The sequence below is a fragment of the Mycteria americana genome, chromosome 2 (assembly GCF_035582795.1).
Source record: "Mycteria americana isolate JAX WOST 10 ecotype Jacksonville Zoo and Gardens chromosome 2, USCA_MyAme_1.0, whole genome shotgun sequence".
Classification (NCBI taxonomy): domain Eukaryota; kingdom Metazoa; phylum Chordata; class Aves; order Ciconiiformes; family Ciconiidae; genus Mycteria; species Mycteria americana.
Window position 1 is genome coordinate 139076466 of NC_134366.1, and position 19551 is coordinate 139096016.

General features: G+C 40.7%; 1 protein-coding gene across 3 annotated transcripts in view; it reads right to left on the reverse strand.

Annotated features, from left to right (window-relative positions):
- The window catches only part of EYA1 (EYA transcriptional coactivator and phosphatase 1), a 92334-nt gene extending 73234 nt beyond the window's left edge, over positions 1-19100 (reverse strand). For 2 of the 3 annotated variants that reach the window (XM_075494802.1, XM_075494801.1), the window contains exons 1-4: positions 19076-19100; positions 13506-13555; positions 11956-12083; positions 10090-10152 (exon numbers count right to left, since the gene is read on the reverse strand). In XM_075494802.1, coding sequence (XP_075350917.1) covers positions 10090-10152; positions 11956-12079 — 187 coding nt within the window. In that variant the 5' untranslated portion in view covers positions 12080-12083; positions 13506-13555; positions 19076-19100. The remainder of the gene's footprint in view (positions 1-10089; positions 10153-11955; positions 12084-13505; positions 13556-19075) is intronic. The other variant, XM_075494803.1, reaches the window with a different exon arrangement.
- Positions 19101-19551: the final 451 nt, after the last annotated feature.

Consider the following 19551-nt stretch of genomic DNA (forward strand, 5'->3'; position numbering starts at 1 on the left):
GGGACTTACATGCAATCTCTCAAGATTTTACTAATTGCCCACTATTTTCTTTTGATTGTCACGCAGGATGTTTTGTCTGCACACGCTAACTCGGCAGATCAATACTAGCTCCACCCAAAACTCTGCTACGTCCGCACCAGCAAGCAGTGCAGCCCAGTAAGAAAAGTTTCACGCAGTGAAATGGTTGGTGCAGAGGGTCCAGTACCCACAGTTTAGGCATTTTGGGGGGGGTTATTCATGCTAGGTTTAGTCTTGTCCCAAGGACTGAGCACCCATCAGCAGCCGGAGAACATTAGCTGCACTCCTGCAGAACACCTTTTTTGAAAGACATGAAGTCCAAGAGACCCCACAAGGTGAATTAATGTGCAGTAAGAAGGGGTGGCCAAGAGGTTCGCTTCAAGAGTGCACTCATGATCTGAACTACAACTCTAATACAAATGTATTTCTTAAAGGCACAGCATATAACATATCCAACATCTGTTTCATAACTAAATACTGAAAGTCTAACACACAGATGCAACAAAATATTTGTTGCAAAGAGTCTATCCCAAGTAATTTTCCAGAAACTACCAGATTTTTACAGCAAGTTCTACACAATTTGTTAATCTAGATACCAAGAATTATAGCGTCTACATTATCTTCTGCTTTTTCTTAGAAGTTTATCACAGCTACATTTTACAGTCAGACTAATACTTCCCTCATAGATTACTCCAGCTTTCCCCAAAATTTGCAAGTCATCTGAACCTAATTTCCATAATGCAATTATACTTTCAGGAATAACAATGAAAGATGCTTTTCTCTACAGCTGACAGCTGTGGGGGAGGAAAAGAGAGGAAGATGAGACAGATCAACCTAACTTGGGGTAAGGGGTAGAAGATTTCAGTATGTGCTTTCTCCAAACTCTTCCCCTCTTCTCTACTGGAGAAACAATTCTTCCATATCCCTTATAAAATAAATGTCATTGTTTGGATCACCACAAACTAGCAGCCCAAGGACTACGCTGAGCCACCTCACACAATATCGAGACCTATAGCAAAATTTGTCCTAGATAAAGATTTTTAAGTGGATGTAAATGCCTCTCTTGCCATTGGTTTAAAAGCCTACTTCAGATGCACTGTTTGCCACCTATCTGGATCTCAGATCCTTGTTAAAGATACCATTTTGGGAAAAACTTCATAAAAATGGAATTTCTCTCTCTATGACTCATGAGCAATACTTCCGTGCAACCATGTTTATAACTGAATGCTCTTTACTAAACATATGACTTTTGAAGATACAGGAAAACATAATGAAATACACTGCAGTGCCGCCTTCATGGAAATTAATTCTAGTTGCTGACTGAGATGCTCACAAATTTTTTGTAACAACTGTTCCTTATGTCTCCTCTCTCAGCTGTTGTATTTCCTGAATATATGAAAAACTGGGGTAAGAAAGGCTGTTCACATTATTCCTGATCTGGATACCCGTTAGTAAGGTGATAATAAATAAGCCCTATCACGCTGTCTTTAGGAACAACTGTGACCTTAACAGACCTTGTGCCGCAGCTAGTTGGGAATTTAATAAAGATGGATAGGAACTGAAAAGCCCTCCATTCCCTGAGCATTTCAATCAAAATGCCAGAAAATGACTGCGTATTTCCTTCTATCTGAGCCTAAAAATATTTCAAGAGGATGAAAACTTGCTATACAAAGAAATAAAGTGAGAAGAAACAGCCAGTAGGAAATATTCACCACGTGGATTCTCACTTCAAAGGTCTCTCATTTGCCCAAGACAAAAACTGACCTGCAACAGAGCATATTTCCCCCCAGAATCATGGGGAAAGAAGGGATTTCTTAAGCTTACAAGTCTGCCACTCTATCACAGTAGCAACTCAGTAATCCACGTCTATCATGAGAGACTGTATGGAGCTGTCCAAGGAAGCAAGGCTTTGGAAGGGCACGGATCTGGCCCTGCCGCGTGCTCCTTAAGCACGCTCTGGATTTCAGCTCTCCACATTTTCCACGACAATTAACATTTCTGCAACGTGTCCTAAGCTTTCACAGGATGACACTGGGCAGTTAGTGGGAATATTGCCACATTTACACAGAACACATTGCAAGCTTGCCAGTAACTTCCAACAGCGTGCTCAGTCATGGCAGAAACCACAGAAAGCAAAACAGGATAGTTCCCATTTCTGCTCTTCCTTTATTAAAACAGACCTTTACAGAGGTGCAGAATTATCAGACTTGCATTATAGAGACAGACTTTGATTTAGCAATATGCTACTAACGTTTAGTGCCAGCAAAATCACTCATGTGGTCACTCATAAAACAGATTATCAACAAGAAGTTCAAGAAGAAATCTAACGTATTCTTAATCTGCTGCAAAAAATCAACAGTTACTTAGAATTACTGATATAGATTTGATTTATATACCAAGGAGCTTAATAAGCTACGTCAACAGAGGACATTTTTCTTCCTTATTTTTCTTTTCTAGTCATTTATGAAATTCTAAAAATGAGATTTAAAAAGAAAACAACACAACAGAGTAACAGATAAAATAGGAGTAGCAGATAATAACACACATGCTAGCTCTGAGCAAAAAAGCACAAAAATTCCGAGATAGCATAACTGCTGATCTAACATTATATCGATTGTGAAGATACTTCTTTTTAAGACACTCAGAGATAGCAAGTGCAATGTGCCCCGTTTTGTCAGCCATATTGCAAAAGGTGGTTAATAAGGACTGCATGGCAGTTTCTGAACTCCGCCGAGAAAGAGAACTTCAGACCAGAACCCACAAGTTCATGTGGTTCACTGGCCAAGTAACAACTTTCTGAGTTCACAGCTTGTCATGCAGTCACCGGCACATATAGCAGTAAAGAGTGCTATGAGGAATGAGATGCTAGCCGTTTTAAATATGGATTTAGAGACCTAGCATTTGGCCATTCCTAACACAAAAGTCATTATGAATAAATCATAAAGATTGCACCTTCAAGCATGCAAAAAGTAAGGATTTAAAATATTTTTTTAAAATTACTTTGATTATCTAAAATACATATAAAGTTTGCTCTACTGAACTAGTCTTTGTTAAGAGCTACGCCATATACATTAAACCAGAATAGAAACATTGTAAACATGGCTGAGTTATTAAATCAGTTTTAATTTTGCAGTTTTAAGACTGAATTAATACTATAATGTTATAGTCTTCGTATTATATGAACAAGTGGGCAAAATGAAATAATTCCTGGATGACAGCTCTCAATGTTCACAGGGCACAAAGAGTCTCAACAAAGTGAGGCTGTTAGTTTGTTTATAGACATACGTATAAATACAATCTCTACCCCTATTTTGTTCTGTCTCAAGGTGACATCTTCAAATAATGTTAGCAGCTACACTATGTTGATGCAAATTTTTATGACAGATACTCCCCTGCTATATCTTGATTAAGTATTTTATGTATCCACTACTATTCATACAGTATTTTCCTTGATACCATCCCCTTTCTGTACCCAGTAGAAGCCCAAAGCTCACCTAAAACTCAAAGAAAATTATTTGTCATTAACAACAGGACAAAAATTCTACCTTGAATCTCTAAGCTGATATTTTCCATTATTTTATTCAAACTCTCAACTGTTTTGTACTGAAAAATACTGCAATTATAAACAGGTTACTCAAGATTACAGGCTACTTATAAACAGGTTATTCAATTATATGAATTCCTATCCAGGACATTATTCTCTCTTTTTATCACAGACTATCAAATCATCAGCCCCTGACCGTGAAGCCCGATAAACTTACTTGCTCTTGCTTCTCAAAGCAGAGGACTCTTCCTGAATCTCATTTGTCTGGAAATTACCAGAAAGTAATTACTACAAGGTAATTTCCAGCCTAAATTTATGTTCAGCTTTCAAAGAAAGTCCCTGCTCAAAGCAGCACATTCTAGTTCAAGCCCAGACTGTTTCCTGCTCTCTCCTCCTCTGATGTGAGAAGGCTTCAAAACTTCTGCAGCATTCTGGCTGCAGCTAACACCTAGCCTTCCCTGCGTGCACGGTTCCCCCACGACCCTCATCTTCCTCTCATGTTATGCATTACAACTGAAAGAGCCTTAATGTCATTGTAACCTGCTCGTCTAGCAGTAAAACCCCTAAATTTACAAAGAAATGGCATTACCGTTACAGTGCAAAAACAGAAAGAAAATTCCAAACCATCTTGGCATTACCGTTACAGTGCAAAAACCGAAAGAAAATTCAAAACCATCTAGGCGGAGACAAGTTTTGATAGTATTTGTAGCTGCTAATCAAGATTTAACCTGGATATTCGACTGAGAAGTAGCGTCATGGGTTAAAATAGTCTCATTCACTGCAGTTAGGAGATGAGAATATCTGAGTCAAACTAATGTTCTCACCCCTTCATACTCACTTGTCAATTTATACCGAATGATTGTATCGCTCCTTTCCAAACGGAGGCAGAATATATCCAGAAACAATAATTTTAGAGGTGTTATGGCCTATTTCCCTTTTTTTTTTTTTTTTGCCTTCTCAAATCCTTGATTGGGAATCTGACCATGGCAACTCCCCTACACATGTGTAACAGTTTGCACCACATCCGTGTAAAATATCCTTACTCTTTAACCAAAGCCAGACAGAATGACCACACAGAGTCACAGCCCCAGGCATTAATGAAAAAAAAGGTTGTCTTCAGCTACCTTCTGGGAACAGAGAGCGCCTCAAGTGAGCAGAGAGCACCATGGAGAAGTCAAGCCCGCTCTGCCATTTAGGCGTAGAGGACCGAGACATGAAGACAGAAGCAGAATGACAAAGCAGGTGGGGCCTTTCATAAATGGGAAATAATATCCTCTACTTTTGGCCAGGGTCTGAACTCCTAGACGGCCAGACTTAAAGCCAAATTCACCTGGACAAAGTGGGATAGCAGCAGCTTGCGCTCCCCTGCACCCAGCAGCAGCAGCAAATTCCCCAGCTTATTCCACCAAACCAGGTGGAATAAGTTTCCACCAAACTCACGGACCAGTGGTCAGATGACACAGCTAACCCTGAAGTGTAACCAAGTTTCGTGCTTTTTTATCTACCTGTGACAAGCAAAAACCCCTCAGAAGACTACAAGATGCAAATGGAAGTGCTAAATCATCTGAAGGGCCACAAGTCCCTGAATTTGTGAAGGCTCTTCAAGTATCACCCTACTGTCTATTAAGGTGTGATCTTAGACTAGATTTAGATGTCCTACTCCTGTTCCCTCGAGTTTCTGCTGGTGCACACCAGCAGCAGGGGCTGAATTCCCTTCTCTTCTGTATTACTGGCCAGGAGTATGATATTCCTATCTTATGCTGTGCAGTCACGCGGTTGCACACATGCATAATCATGTGTAATAGATCATGCATAAAAGGCTGGTCCCACTGGAGAGACACCGTACCTAGCGCAATGTGTTGCAGTTACAGTTTTCAGTGAAGTAGTGAATATCTTCACAGGTTCTCAACATCCTGCAGCCTGTGCAAAGCCACCGTGCCAGCGGGGCTCTGGGACCCTCAGGCACGCTCAGAGGGGGCTCTCACACCACCATGCTCCATCCACAGTCTGGCACGGCATGTGCTGCGACAACGTTTATGCAAAGCTTGCAAAAATAAATGATATTAAAATAATGGTGCTTCCAAGAGGTTCCACTCTTTTTTTTTTTTTTTTAAGGTCTTTTGTCATTTGGACTATTTTCTTTCCCTCAAATGTTTGTGCAAACCAGTATTGCTATTGACTTTTCACTTAAATGAAGTCCTTTCAGGAAAATGTTATGGGGGAAAACAAAAGGGTGAAGCTTTCACAAACAGATGCACAAGCATACAGAAAAGACAATAAATACATAAATATTTATTAGCCAGTCTCCTCCTCGAGACCTTGCAACAGGAGTTGCTGGACTGAGTCAACAGAGGAGTAGACAAGTTATTTCACTGGCCAAAAACCTATGAAAGAGGAATAATAGAGCATTATGCTACATGCGCTCAGAACAGATGGAAGGACTCTTAGGGAAGCAGGAGAATAAAAGCACAGATAAGACAAAGAGTCTGGAAGGAAGCCAGTGTAACATAGCAAGAAGAAAAAGGTGAAGAGCAGGGAAGAAAAGATAGTTCAAGTCAGCCCCTTGCCTTCACATAAACGGGCAGAGTGATGTGTATCTGGTTTTTATCCTCCAGAAGTGGCGGCAGGTTGAAGACCAGATTACTAGCCCCTACAGACCCCCAGGTTGCTTTTAACAGTCTGGGGCCTGGGACCACTGCAGTCTTTGCCTCTGGCCACACAACTGTCCTCTCGTGCTCTTCTGGGGCTGAGTAAAGAAGTTAGCATCAATAGTTCTTGATACTAACACCCTACTGAAATGCAAAGATTAGATTCACCTTTACCAGGCTATTATTTCAGGATGTCTAAATATGGAGGCATCCCTGCATCAATTACAAGTTTCATACCATAAAGCTCATCACCACAAACACAAATCTAGAAACTTCAGCATACATAATTGGCAGAAACACCAGAAATGAGCAACTAAAAGATACCAGAACCCAAACATCTCCCGAAGGAGGATCATTTTGTCCGATTGCCATCCCCCACCACAACTTTGCACCCTAAAGTACACAAAATTATGAATAACTATTAAAAATTATGAATAACTTATACAAAATTCAAAATTATTGATTGCCATTGTGCAGGCTTGATTACACTACTGTTGTGGTTTAATCCCAACCAGCAACTAAGCCCCACCCAGCCGCTCGCTCACTCCCCCCTGGTGGGATGGGGGAGAGAATCAGAAGAGTAAAAGTGAGAAAACTCGTGGGTTGAGATAAAGACAGTTTAATAGGTAAAGCAAAAGCTGTGCATGCAAGCAAAGCAAAACAAGGAATCCATCCACTACTTCCCATGGGCAGGCAGGTGTTCAGCCATCTCCAGGAAAGCAGGGCTCCATCACACGTAACAGTTACTTGGGAAGACAAATGCCATCACTCCGAATGTCCCCCCCTTCCTTCTTCTTCCCCAGCTTTATATGCTGAGCATGACAGCATATGGTATGGAATAGCCCTTTGGTCAGTTTGGATCAACTATCTTGGCTGTGCCCCCTCCCAGTTTCCCGTGCGCCTGGCAGAGCATGGGAAGCTGAAAAGTCCTTGACTGGTGCAGCAACAACTAAAACATCAGTGTGTTATCAACACTGTTTTCAGCACAAATCCAAAGCATAGCCCCATACTAGCTACTGTGAAGAAAAGTAACTCTATCCCAGCCAAAACCAGCACAACTACTGAAAAACTATTTTGAGTGCTTCAAAGTATTGTTAGAATTACAACGAATACTCAACGTATCATTTACTTACAGAAATCTACATCATGTGCCATAACAACGACCAGCTCATACCCTATGGATTTCAACATCTTACTCCACCATTACTTCAGAAAATACTGAAAACAATTTTTTCTCCGTTCTGTAATATTGCAACTCAACAGCAAACATACTAGACAGCGCTGCCTTTGAAACCCTGAAGATGGATTTACGTTCACCAGACTTAAAACAACCTTTCTAATGGCCACCCATCAGATAGTCACGTAGTGGGGAGCTTTGAATGCCTTTGTGTGGGATCTCATTCTCATGTTGCAGCAGGTACTTAAAGAGCAAGAACCTTTTTTTTCCAAAGGAATTTTGATGTCCAACTCCCTTTGAAGCCTCCCTTCCTATGTATCTTTGAAAATCTGATCTTCAATTTGTTATACATTTCCCCTTCCCGCTTGATATGAAAATGCCTTCTCTTCTTCCTCCTGAACACTCAAAAATGAGGGCAGAAGCAGCTCCATACTCCCAATGTGAATGAAGTGCAGTTGCTTGGAAAACCACAGCTCCTTCTCCCGTTCTTCATCTATTCTCTTCCATTCCAGTTGCATAAAACATCATCATGATAGGCCACAAGCTTCTGTTTCTCACTCTATGCAATCCATCAGAACTGATTTACATTCTTTAGATAAAAGCAAAGATCACTGTAGGCAGAAACTGGATGCAGTTGTCCACTATGGAAAACAGCTTTGCTACTCCTTTCAAATTTATTGATTACTCACAGCCTTTCCCCTCTAAAGTATATCCACCAAAGTGGGCACTGTTGTGGGAATAGCCACTAGCTGTCTGATAAAACTTAACTAATGGCAATTTTATTAGCTTCTGTTCTTACTGTTTCTTTAACTCCTTCAGTATCAACCCACCACAGCAATTTGCTGACAACGGGAGACTAGAGATAAGGCATGACTATGAACGTTTTGATCCCTACTTCAATTTTCTTTATTTTTTTTTAACAGATTTTCTTAGGCAAGTCACACAGGGCCAAATTTTTAATGATGTCCAGTGTCTGCTGTTCCCTACAACAGAGGGTATTTTGTGGAAAGACACTTAAAGTTATCGTGGAAAACTCAAATACTGCAGTATTGATATCATCAGCACTATCTTAGCATGTCAGAACTGATTTTTCTGAGTGTCTTTAGCCAGATATTTTAGTATTACTCCTCTGCATTTGATCCTGGGAAATTTTTGACTGGTCAGGGTCTATAATTTCCTTGTTACTTCCCCATCACTGGTTTGAAGACCATGCTGCCTGGCCCGGAGAAGAGGAAGAAAAAAACCAAACACCAGGAAAGTAATTACTTCTTATTAGCTACGATTTTTTTTAATCAAGATGTTAAGGAAATTCTACTTTTCCCCTCACCACACATACAACCAGAGCTATGAAGACTGTCTCATGATCTGCAACGAACTTAAAAAAAAATAGCATTTGTTCTACAGAAATCACCATGCTCTTAAAGAATCCCGTAGAGGAATTGCTATCTGAGACAAGAAGTAGTAAATCTGACTTGTTTAAAAATGTTTAGATAGAAGGAAATAAAAAGCAGTCACCCAAAACCCCCTCAATTTCTTCAGCTGCAGTCCTCAGCCAGCACTACCTGATCAGTTCTGCACTACAGTAATTTTGCTCTACCAAAGTGAAATTAAGCACACAAAGAGTTATTATATCAAAGCTGCATGCAGAGATTAAACTCAGACTCAGTCACACAACTAAATCCCCATTCAGTGCTTTGAAAATTTACCACTAAGTGTGAAGCTTAAAATATTAGCTAATAACAGTGAGCTATCTTCCAACCACATCCTCTTGTAGAACAACATCAATAAGAGACAAGTCTGAAAATGTGCCTTAGAGGAATTCATGAACATTTGTTTGAAACAGGGCCATTTCACTTTGGGACAGGTTTTTTTTTCCTTCTTCTTTTTTTTTTTTCTTCCCCCTCATCTAGTGAACATATCCTGCACTCTGGGGTATGGAAACTTGCCTAAATCACACCCATAGTCAAATTAAATTTAACATATCTTTACAAGATATTTATGACATGCAAATACCTGGAGGCCCTGTTTCTCATTCGCATGAAGGTCCCTTACACCAGAAAAGGAGGGCTCTTTCATGTTAGTGAGAATGAGCGAGAAGCAGATTAGCCGTTGGTTTCACATATTATATTTAACATGTGAAGCTTCAGCAACCCACATCTCCACTCCACGTGCAACAAGCAAGCAAACCACACCGCAGTATTTTAAGAAAGGTGTTTGGCAAGCCCTTACGACTGCATCCTTACAATCTGCCACTTGTGCCTCAGCAGGATTCTGCTTCAAGAATCTCAGAAAAAATAATTTTACTTCACCTTGCATTAAAAAAAAATAAGAAACCCTTGCTTCATTCAGTCCATTTTTTCTTAAGCCTGTTTAGCAGCTCAAGGCACCCAAACCAAACATTTTCTCAAGACAAAACAGATTAACAGCAAAAATTCCACCTTCAGATTCTTAGGCATCTGCTTTGCTCACAAATTTTGCCTGTTGGCACACATCTAATTCAGAAAGAAATTATTCAATCATGTTTCTTTCACAAACTTTTCCTTATTTGCCACTTAAGAGCAATCAGAGACAGGAATTTTCAATTTAGAAAGTTTAGACCAGAATCGCCAAGCACAAGCTATTTCTCGGGACGCTTTCTGGACAACATCTGAAAACGCATGCTGAGCGCCCATGCCTGCGGCGCCCACCGCAGCCACCCAAACCTGCGGGGGTCTGTGCGCTAGGGCTTAGCAACCAGTCTGCAGTGCTGAGGAGGGTCATGTCACCTGAGGGAAAATTGCAAACAAAAGAAAACCGTTTGGCTTCGTCTCAGAAGGTAAATGTGTACGGCAGGTTACAGCTTTCTGGGTAGAATTCACCCGAAATGAATAAGCCTGAACTTTAAAATTCTAATGTCAGATAAGTAAGTTACTGTGATTTAATTTACTTTCTTTGATAAACTCTGATATATACCTAGAAGCTGGGATATTATTTCCAAAATTATTTGCTGTCTGAGGTCAGCGCATGAATAGATGTAATATATAGCTAATTTCCTGACAAAGTAATATTAAGTGCCCCATTTTTCAGAGTGTATGCCTGCGCACAACAACTACTTAGAACAAAAAGGCGAGCCAGATGGTGAGTGTCTTTCAGTGTTTCAAAGAACGCTCCCTATTTTTGTGCTACTAAAGAACCTTCAAGTTACATGGAAAGTACGAAAGCTGGTGAAGTTTACAGCAAAGGCTTTCATGAGCAAGAGGAATTTTAATTTGAAAGGGTCGAGCAATTTTATCCTGTACCAATAACCGGTATATACCTGATAATACGATATAAAACCATAATAATGTACTTGGGCATTAAAAAGGAAGAAGATTCATCTGTGGACATGAAATATTTTTCTGCTTAAACAACATTAACACATTAAGCACTTCATTTATTCTTTTAAAAACTACTTTTTTTTTTTTTCAAATGGCTTAAAATTTGATTGCAGCAGTACTTTTACAGCGATAGCAAAAAGTAAATTATACACAACTGTGGCACGAACGCCTGTTAATCTGATAACCCATAAACCCTCCCCACTACAGAGGACTCCAATTAGAATGAATAACAGAGATGTTTGGGGAATTGAGGGGGACGACATTTGTTTGACTGACATGTGCCTTTCCTGGAAGAATGCAATGCATGTCCATAATCCTAAACAGTCTGACAGCACTAATATGACCCAGTTCTTAGGGAAGAAAAAGGCATATAATTGCTACAACAGTTGTTTAGCTATATATTTATATTGAAAAGTATTATTTGAAGATGTGCGATTCTGTTTTCTAGTAATGTATTAAAATCTCTGTTCACATAGCTAGCCAAACGTTATATACGATCTTTCCTACTATTGCCATAGAAATGTTACAGGGAAGAGTATTTTTCACTGCTTATTACGTAAGCCCTTCTGTGTTTCATTATATGTCCTTACTGGCAAAGCTGTTAGCTTGTTCTGCTGTTAGTATTCTACTGAGAACAAACATAACTTATCAACTGGCTGATTGCTTCTTGAAAAATAGGTATCAGTTTACCCCATTGAATTACTACACCTGTTTGAATTTTGGCCACTCCATCAGAGCAGCAAGCTAGCCTGAGGAAATTTCAACACTCAGTTTTATTAGCCTACTTGACAAAACTTTCATAGCCTTAGGAGCTTGCAAAAAGTGAGAACATAAAGAAATACTGAAATAGTGAAAAAGATGGAAAGATTGCCTTTTGTAGTACGACAATTGTAAACACCTCCTTTTTTCTCATCACTAAACTACCTTGGGGGGGGGGGGGATGGGATTTTTTTTTTAGGCTCTGCACATACTACTTGCTCAGTCCATTCAAACTCCATGAAAGGAACGTAAACCTGGAATGAAAGCTATTGCTGAAACTTGATAATAATACTACTGATAAACATTGATCATCGGCTCTATACACCATATTACATAAACACATAACACCTAAAATAGTAAAACATTATCTCTATATGGCTTACAGACTGCAAGAACACCAATGCAACAAGGAGAAAAAACAAACTATGAAACACTAAAAAAATGGTGGCTCACCTTCTGTGCCATTGGGTGTCATGGAATTATTATTTATATGAGAGTTATCAAGTTTTGGACCACTGGGGGATTCACTACTACCACTTAGTCGGCTATGTGGGCTGGCTAGATCCTGCATTTCCATAGACCTGAAAACAAGATGCAACTAGTTTTAGTGACATATTTAACATAGATTACAGAGGAATTGCCTATATGAGAAGCAGCCTGCTATTAATCAACATCCCGAAAACACTTAGTAAAAACTGAACAGCTTCTCCCAACTTGATCTTTTCTAGTGCTAAACTCATTTTGTAGCCCCACACACATGACTGACCAGCTACCGTAATTATTTTTCCAGCCTTTAACAGAATAAAATTTAGTTAGGAAGTACAGTACTTTAAACATTCATGTCACCTTGTATTTTTAAGATACATACAAAGACGGAATCACCAATATACGAAGACATATATTCTCTTAACAACAAATTAACACTCTGCATTTTCAAGATTTACCACTCAGTGGCAATATAATGGGCCTCCAAACCAAATAAAACCCTTGAAGCAATTGTGGAAACCTATCATCTACTGACAGGGAATGAGATATTCCTGATGTATGTGTTTACTCTGGCAAACTACTTAATTGTTCCTCTGTTTCCGCTGAAACAAATGCAGCATTAAAACATTATTCTGTCTGCTCACTTGTTTGCTTTGTGGATTACATAAAGCGTGCCCAATTGAAAAGGGATATGACCAACATATAGTGAATCCATATAGGCGTTAGTATGCCTTAGCACTCTGCCGTATCTCAGCAGCTGTCACTTAGTCAAAATAAGAAGAGAGCAATTCCGATTCCAAGCAAAAATTAAACGTTTAGACAGCACACAAGCAGCTGAGTATTTCCGATTTGCATTTTTAATAGCCTTATATAAAAAGGCCAACAGTCATCACCACCATGACATATCCCTTGGTTGATGATGGGGAAGCTTATGACTGAAGTGCCCCATCCTTCCGTTTCTTTATACCTACAACTTCTGAGAATGTTATTTGATGTACTCAGTCTAAGTAATTGCTCCCAGTAGAAACTTCATAGGTTACTGTGCCTCCAAGGCATTTGAACCAGTAATTTTTCAGTTTAAAAGAAATGCTTAGGCTCTTTTAAAGACTATTAAAATTATATAAAAAAATCCTCCCACAGTAATGGTATAAATATCCTTAAGCTTAAGTGTCATTTCAGCTAGGAAGCTTCTACATTTTAACTGAGATTTTATCACAAGTTCTAAACACAAATCCTTCACTTCATATTTCACTACCTAAACTAATCTACACATAAAAAAGGATGATATCGCAATGAGTTTGAAAAGCCAGTATCTAATATAAAGTCAGAAAATTTAGTGACAAAGCGTATGTGCTCGTGGTTTACAGACTTGGTTGCACGCACGTAAACGCGACGCTCCAGCACTTACTCATCTGCTTAATGCGGAAAACAAGAATAAATATTTACTTATCACCTGAAGTTAAAAAAAATGAATAAAAGGCTTGCAGAAAAATAGCAATATCCAATCAAATCCTTACCTGCAGCTTGAGGAAACAGCAACATCTGAACTGGTTTGGGACTTCTGCACCTGTAAACCAGGGAAACAAACAGAAGCCTCTATTACTCCACTTTACTACGAGGCCTCAATTTAAAGAAAGGATATCAGCGCGGATGACAATTCTGTCCTTTAAACCCAAAAGGAGAGGAGGAGGGCGCGGTGGCCGTGAAAGGCATATTGTCTTTAAATTGAAGGCTCAACTGTTGTTTCCTCGGCAGGTCTCTCTCCCTCCTCCCCGCGCTGGGGGACGGCGGCCAAGTGACGGGATAGTGATTCATCAGGGGCCCGTGACAGCTGCAGAGGGGCTCACTCCTCCCCCGGCACGGCACGGCACGGCACGGCCGCGCACCCCGCGAAGGTAACCCCGCCAAGGGCAGCGGGAGCCGCGGGGCCGCGCCAGCCCCGAGCCCCCCAGCATCCTCCACCCCTCTCGCCTCTTCTTGTCGCCGGCTGGGTTATCTCTCCCTCCCATCCCCTTAACTCTTGACAGCTTCTTGCCCTCACCACGTTGCCTTTCCTCTTCCTCCGCTCTTCGCCATCCTTCCTCCGTGCCTGGGCAGTGGGGAACCCACAAGTCAGCTCACCCCAAAGGCGAGGGGCGAAGCAAGCCAGAGAGGCTGACGCTATTTTTCGGGGGGACAACAAGGGGCAGGTCTACCTATGGTAAAGATCTTCAATATATGACCAACTGTATTACACAACCGTCTCCAAAACGAGCCCATCTCCAAGCAGGGTAAATTGAAATAAAAACCCCACAAGTTACTGCGCAAGGTCTTACTTGTAAAAATTCCAGTCACTAATGAGATTTCTGATAAAATGACTTAAAAGAACACTTCTGGCTAAATAAATAGGAGGAAGCTGTAGCGTTTACCTCTGAAGTCACTCATCAAGAAAAGGTTCCACAGGGAAGCCCAGCAATAATTTTCCGGTTTAATAAAACAACTCCTTTTATAACTCAGGTGAGCAATAGATTTTCATATCCTATTAGAAAAACACTGTTGCTTTGCTAACAGACTCTGCTCTGTAGCCAGTAACAATTGTCAGCAGGTGATAAAATTCAGGTGAAGATATGCTGCTAGACACTGTTAGCTTAAAAGCACACAAAAGCTTCTCCGGGCAAGGTATATATCCTCTTAACGTCTGCACTGAGAATCCTCCATGTGCGTTTCCATTCAACCTGAACCGACATCTCTTAAATGATCACAGAGCAAAGACAAGAGAGATGAGGCATTTTAAGTGCCATAAAAATCATCCAAGCAAATCCTACTTATGTGTCTGCAGGGTTTTTTTTGTTATTTTTAATCACAGACAGGATTACTACTAGCAAGAGTAAACAACTGCTAGGGGCAGCCAGGCAATGCAGAACATTACAAATGATGTCAAGAAGCATGCAATGATGCACGCTGAAAAACATCAATCTTTTTATAACTGGGTACTTAAAGTACTGCATAACGTGCTTTTCAATACATCGCCGCATGCCAAATCAAACTTGCTGAGCAAATACATTCAAAACTGCATTTTGTTTTAATTTTTTTTTTTTAGTTCTTTACCCCAGAAACTACAGCAGAGTGCCTTAGGATATGTTTCTGCTGTTACTTCTAAACACCTGGAAAAAATTATAGGTGAGAACTAAGTTTGCTTACAGAGCTATCTTCACTCCCTCTTGCACACGATCCTTTAAAACATATCTTTTATAATAGAAAAAACTCCCTTTTTCTAATAGATGCTTTAATTAACTGATATTTTCCAAAGTGCCCTACAGTATTATTCATACTTCACTAAACTCTAAAATACAATTAATCCTCACTATTTTATTTACCCAAATTAAAAAAATAGTAACTTCCGTACACTTACAAATATATACCTATATGTGCACGTGTGTGTATAGGGAGAGAGATTTCATTTAAGGATTCATGGGAGAGGGCAAAAAAAAAAAAAAAAATCCAGCTCATGCATAGTGAATTAAATATATACCTTATATGTCCTCTAACACTCTATGATTTGTGAAAATTCATATCCACAATCTTCATTTTCATTAGACATACTTTAGATATATTCCTTTGTGTCTCAAGGATTATTTAAACCATGTGTTGCACGTTACCATATTTAAAAATGACTCTTTAATCAAAATAACTTTAAAACAACTAATCCTCACTTAGGCTGGTCAGCTGAATCCACAGAGTGGTCCAGGAAAAATAAATCTACTCTCAAGAATGTGAATGCAGACAACAATTAGACACAGATGTGAGTGAAATTAGTTACAGTTTACAAAATGCTACACTTCACATGCTTTCAGTTTTTTATGTGTAGTACAAAATTACAACGTAGTAAGGAACCACACTTATGATGACCGGTTCATAGAATAAAAACGTTTCTGGGTGGCGTGTGCTTGCTCTCATACATTCTCCCATTTTGCCAACAGATTTCTGGATAATTGAAGTTCTGCAACATAACTCACATATCAAACAAAAAGTGAAAAAAAAAATGCAACGGCCTTACCCGGCCAGCCAAAGAAACACATTAAAAAAAAAAAAAATCAAAAAGAGAAAAAAGGAGCTGTCACTCACCCTTCATACTCTGCGTTCCGCTTAAACTAAAATTGCCTTATATGAAAAATGACATACACATTCTCCTTAATGCCTCAAAAATATTACTGTGTATAATTTGATTGTTGTAAACAACATTCACATCTTTCTCTTTAATAGGGATTGCAGATCAGGGCATGGCGAGAAAAAAAAGACAATGATAGCAAAGCCACTTAAAATTCATCCATTTAAGAATCTTAAATCAGTAACATCAAATTCTGATTAGTTAATGAGGTCTTTTAAGTTTGCCTTTTTTCTAATTAAATTTATAATTCTTCACAGATGTAGGTTTTGTTGATGTTCAATTTGTCTCTCTCATTTTGTTAAACCTCACATAGTACTCCACCAATCCATTGAATAGCCACATTAAATCTGTTAATACCATGCTCTTCAACCCCAGAAATTATTTCCAGAAGGCAAACTTGCTTTGAGAGATCATCAAACAAGACTTAAGGTACACATTTTATCACATTTTCCCTACCACAGAGCTCAGGATGCGGAGGAAAATTCATGACTTTTGCACTGTTTATTATACTTTGCTAAATTACAAATCAAAAGCATCTGACAGAATATCATGTATGAAGCCAAAAAGTTAATAATCTTCTGTGAAAAGTAAACTGTAAATGGGAAGGGATTCTAAATTTCAGCAGCACAGAGCAAATAAAATGTAGGTACTTGTCTAAATTACAGGTTTTCCACAGTATTTTTGCTTGCTAGGAGCAATTTTTTTTAAATGGCTATAATTTAAAACATTTTTCCAGCTGAAAAGAAATTTTCTAAGTGAAAATAAGAAGTCAACCCAGAAAACTATAGCCAGCACACGCGCTTTTTCTTAAAACAGTTCTACTTTAAAGAAGCAAATTTCAAAGACAATGGCAATTTTCAAATCAGAGTGTTCCTCCTTAGGAAAAAAAAAAATCTGTCATTTTTAGCAGGGGATGGAAGGAGGGAGCAAAGAGGACTTTTCCCCCAGCAGCACTGTCTGCCTCCTTAAAAGCGCTGTGCAATCAGTATCTACTGGCGTAATGGCTTCAACAGCCAAAATGTTACAAAACTAAAATGCAAATTGGCTACAGAAAGGCACCTTGCTGGCAACACATAAAACTTGGTAATACTTTCACTCTCCCAATAATCATATGGCTGGGCTCTAAGTGAGGAGGTAGAGCTTTTTCACTAGATACTCACATCAAAGACAAATTGCACTTAGTAAACCAGAAGGAGGTAATTACAGTTATTTCATTTTTAATTGCTAGTTTAAATTCTTCTGAAAGAGCTATCCTGCGTGCTCATTTCATACGCTTATGAATGAAACGTTTGGAAACCCCAACACTTTCTTCCCTTTAAGAAAGAAGTACTACAATGTGACAACGCTCCTATTCTGACCAGCCATTTAAGAATGTCTTTCTGCTTTTCCAGGATTTCTTTGGCTCCCGAGAAATATTTCATACTTATTGCAATTCAAACAAAATGATTACTCATTCTTTTTTCTCTCCACTCTCCAAAGGCGAAGCGTGACTCAAGCCGTCTGTCACTGCGCAGAATTGCTGAGAGGGGATGGCTGCTCATTTCCAGACCTTCCAGGCCTTGGGAAAACTCCGACAGCAGTGAGGTGCTCGGCTAAATACTGCATGGCACGGGTTCGTGAGCAACACGTAGAACGCTGCGTGCATACGTGTTTATATACACAAAAAGTATATCATGTGTATACACACACATATATATATATTTACAGATCCATATACACATTGTTAATTTATTTTACACGCCAAACCAGCAGTCTGTGTTCTGGCAGATGCTTGCGAACCGCCTCAGTACGGGATGGAAAAGAAAAGATTCTTTATACGTGGTATCTAACGTTAAAAACTTCCAATGATACACTACACAACATGTCCACTTCTTATGCCAAATTCCTCTCCGTGATCAGTTTTAAATTTAAACAAACTACATGAAATATACTATCCTCTTTTTTTTCCCTGAAAGCTCTTATCTCTTCTGCTTGCTTCATTTTTAAATGTTTACTTACCTAAAGAACCCCAACAAAACCCAACCGCCTTCTGAGAAACACTTTTAAATGCACTGACACCTTTACTTTTCCAGAAGAAACCTTTCACTGCAAAGGGCAGTCCTTCCTCTTGTTGGTGTTTGTCAGAAACACCGAGAGAAATACATACTTGGGAATGTGTCGTGGGTCTCGGTTGCTCAAAAGCACGATGTAAATTTAATGAGACTTCCAAAGGTCTTTAACTTCCTCGTTCTAAGATCATCGTTCTAAATAAGCCACCTAAAATGTCAATAAACGTCAACTGTTTCAGTTACATAGATGTTTATTCTGTCATCTCGAAAAGTTCTCCTGCGGGGATCTGTGTGTTTTCCTTGGTGTTTGGAAAATTTAAACATATTAAGCAAAAGGATTTCCTGCTTCAGAAAGCGCTGTCAAAATCTCTGTCAGGCTTTCTTCCTTCAATTTTTTTATTCTTTTTCTCACGCTCTCACGTCTCTCTGAGAAGGGTCTCCGGGTTTCCTACACGACGCGCCTATTTCCCCCCCCCATTTAACATCTCGCCATCCCGGTACTCCTGTCTGCCGAACCATTAGCGCTCCAGGCAATCAAACAGGAGAATCCCCAAACCTGGCCGATCACAATAAACAGAACCGCCTAACATCTGCTTTGTGGGAAGCCTACAAACCCCAGCCTGAAACACGGCCAAAATTAACTGCTGCACCTAGTGATTTATAATTGAGCGCTGCCCTGCTCCGGGACGGCAGAAAGTTCCCCCGCGGCCGGGCGCACGGTCGGTCCCCGCCGCCGCTGAACCGCGGGCTGCTTCGCTCGCACCCAGGCTGCCGCGATCCCCCTCTTTCGCTGGTCTTCCCTCCCCCTTCGCTTCTCCCGCTGCCCCGCGCTGCCCGCCTCGCCGCCGCCGGCAGCCGCTGTCCGCGCCCGCGCCGCCCGCCTGGTACTCACGGTGCCGGGGCGCGCCGTCTCCGCGGCGCGCAGCCTCCGCGCTCCCGGGCTCAGAGCGCGGCGGCGGCGGCGGCGCCTCCCATGGCGCGGCGGGGCGGGCGCGCCCCGGGGCGGAGGGGCGCGGGTCGGGGCCGGGGCCGGGGCCGGGGCCGGAGCGGGGCGGCGGCGGGCAGACAAAGCCGCGGCTGGGCTGCCTCCAGCCCCGCCGCCTGTGTGCTCAGCCGTGTGGGTCTGCCCAGGCAGTGCCTGGGGGCACGCTGCCGCTCCCGCGCCCTCTCTCCTCCTCGCCCCCCTTTTTCTTCTTTTTCTCCCCCCCCCCTTTTTTTTTCTTCGGGTTTTGTTTTTGTTTTTGTAATGCAAACCGCAGCTATTCTCTCGTCCCAGCCTTATTGGTTTAAAAGCACCAACTGCCATGAGGCTTGCGCGCTCTGAAGGCAACCTTCCTGCCCGGGCGAAAGGCAGCCGGCGCTGCCGCG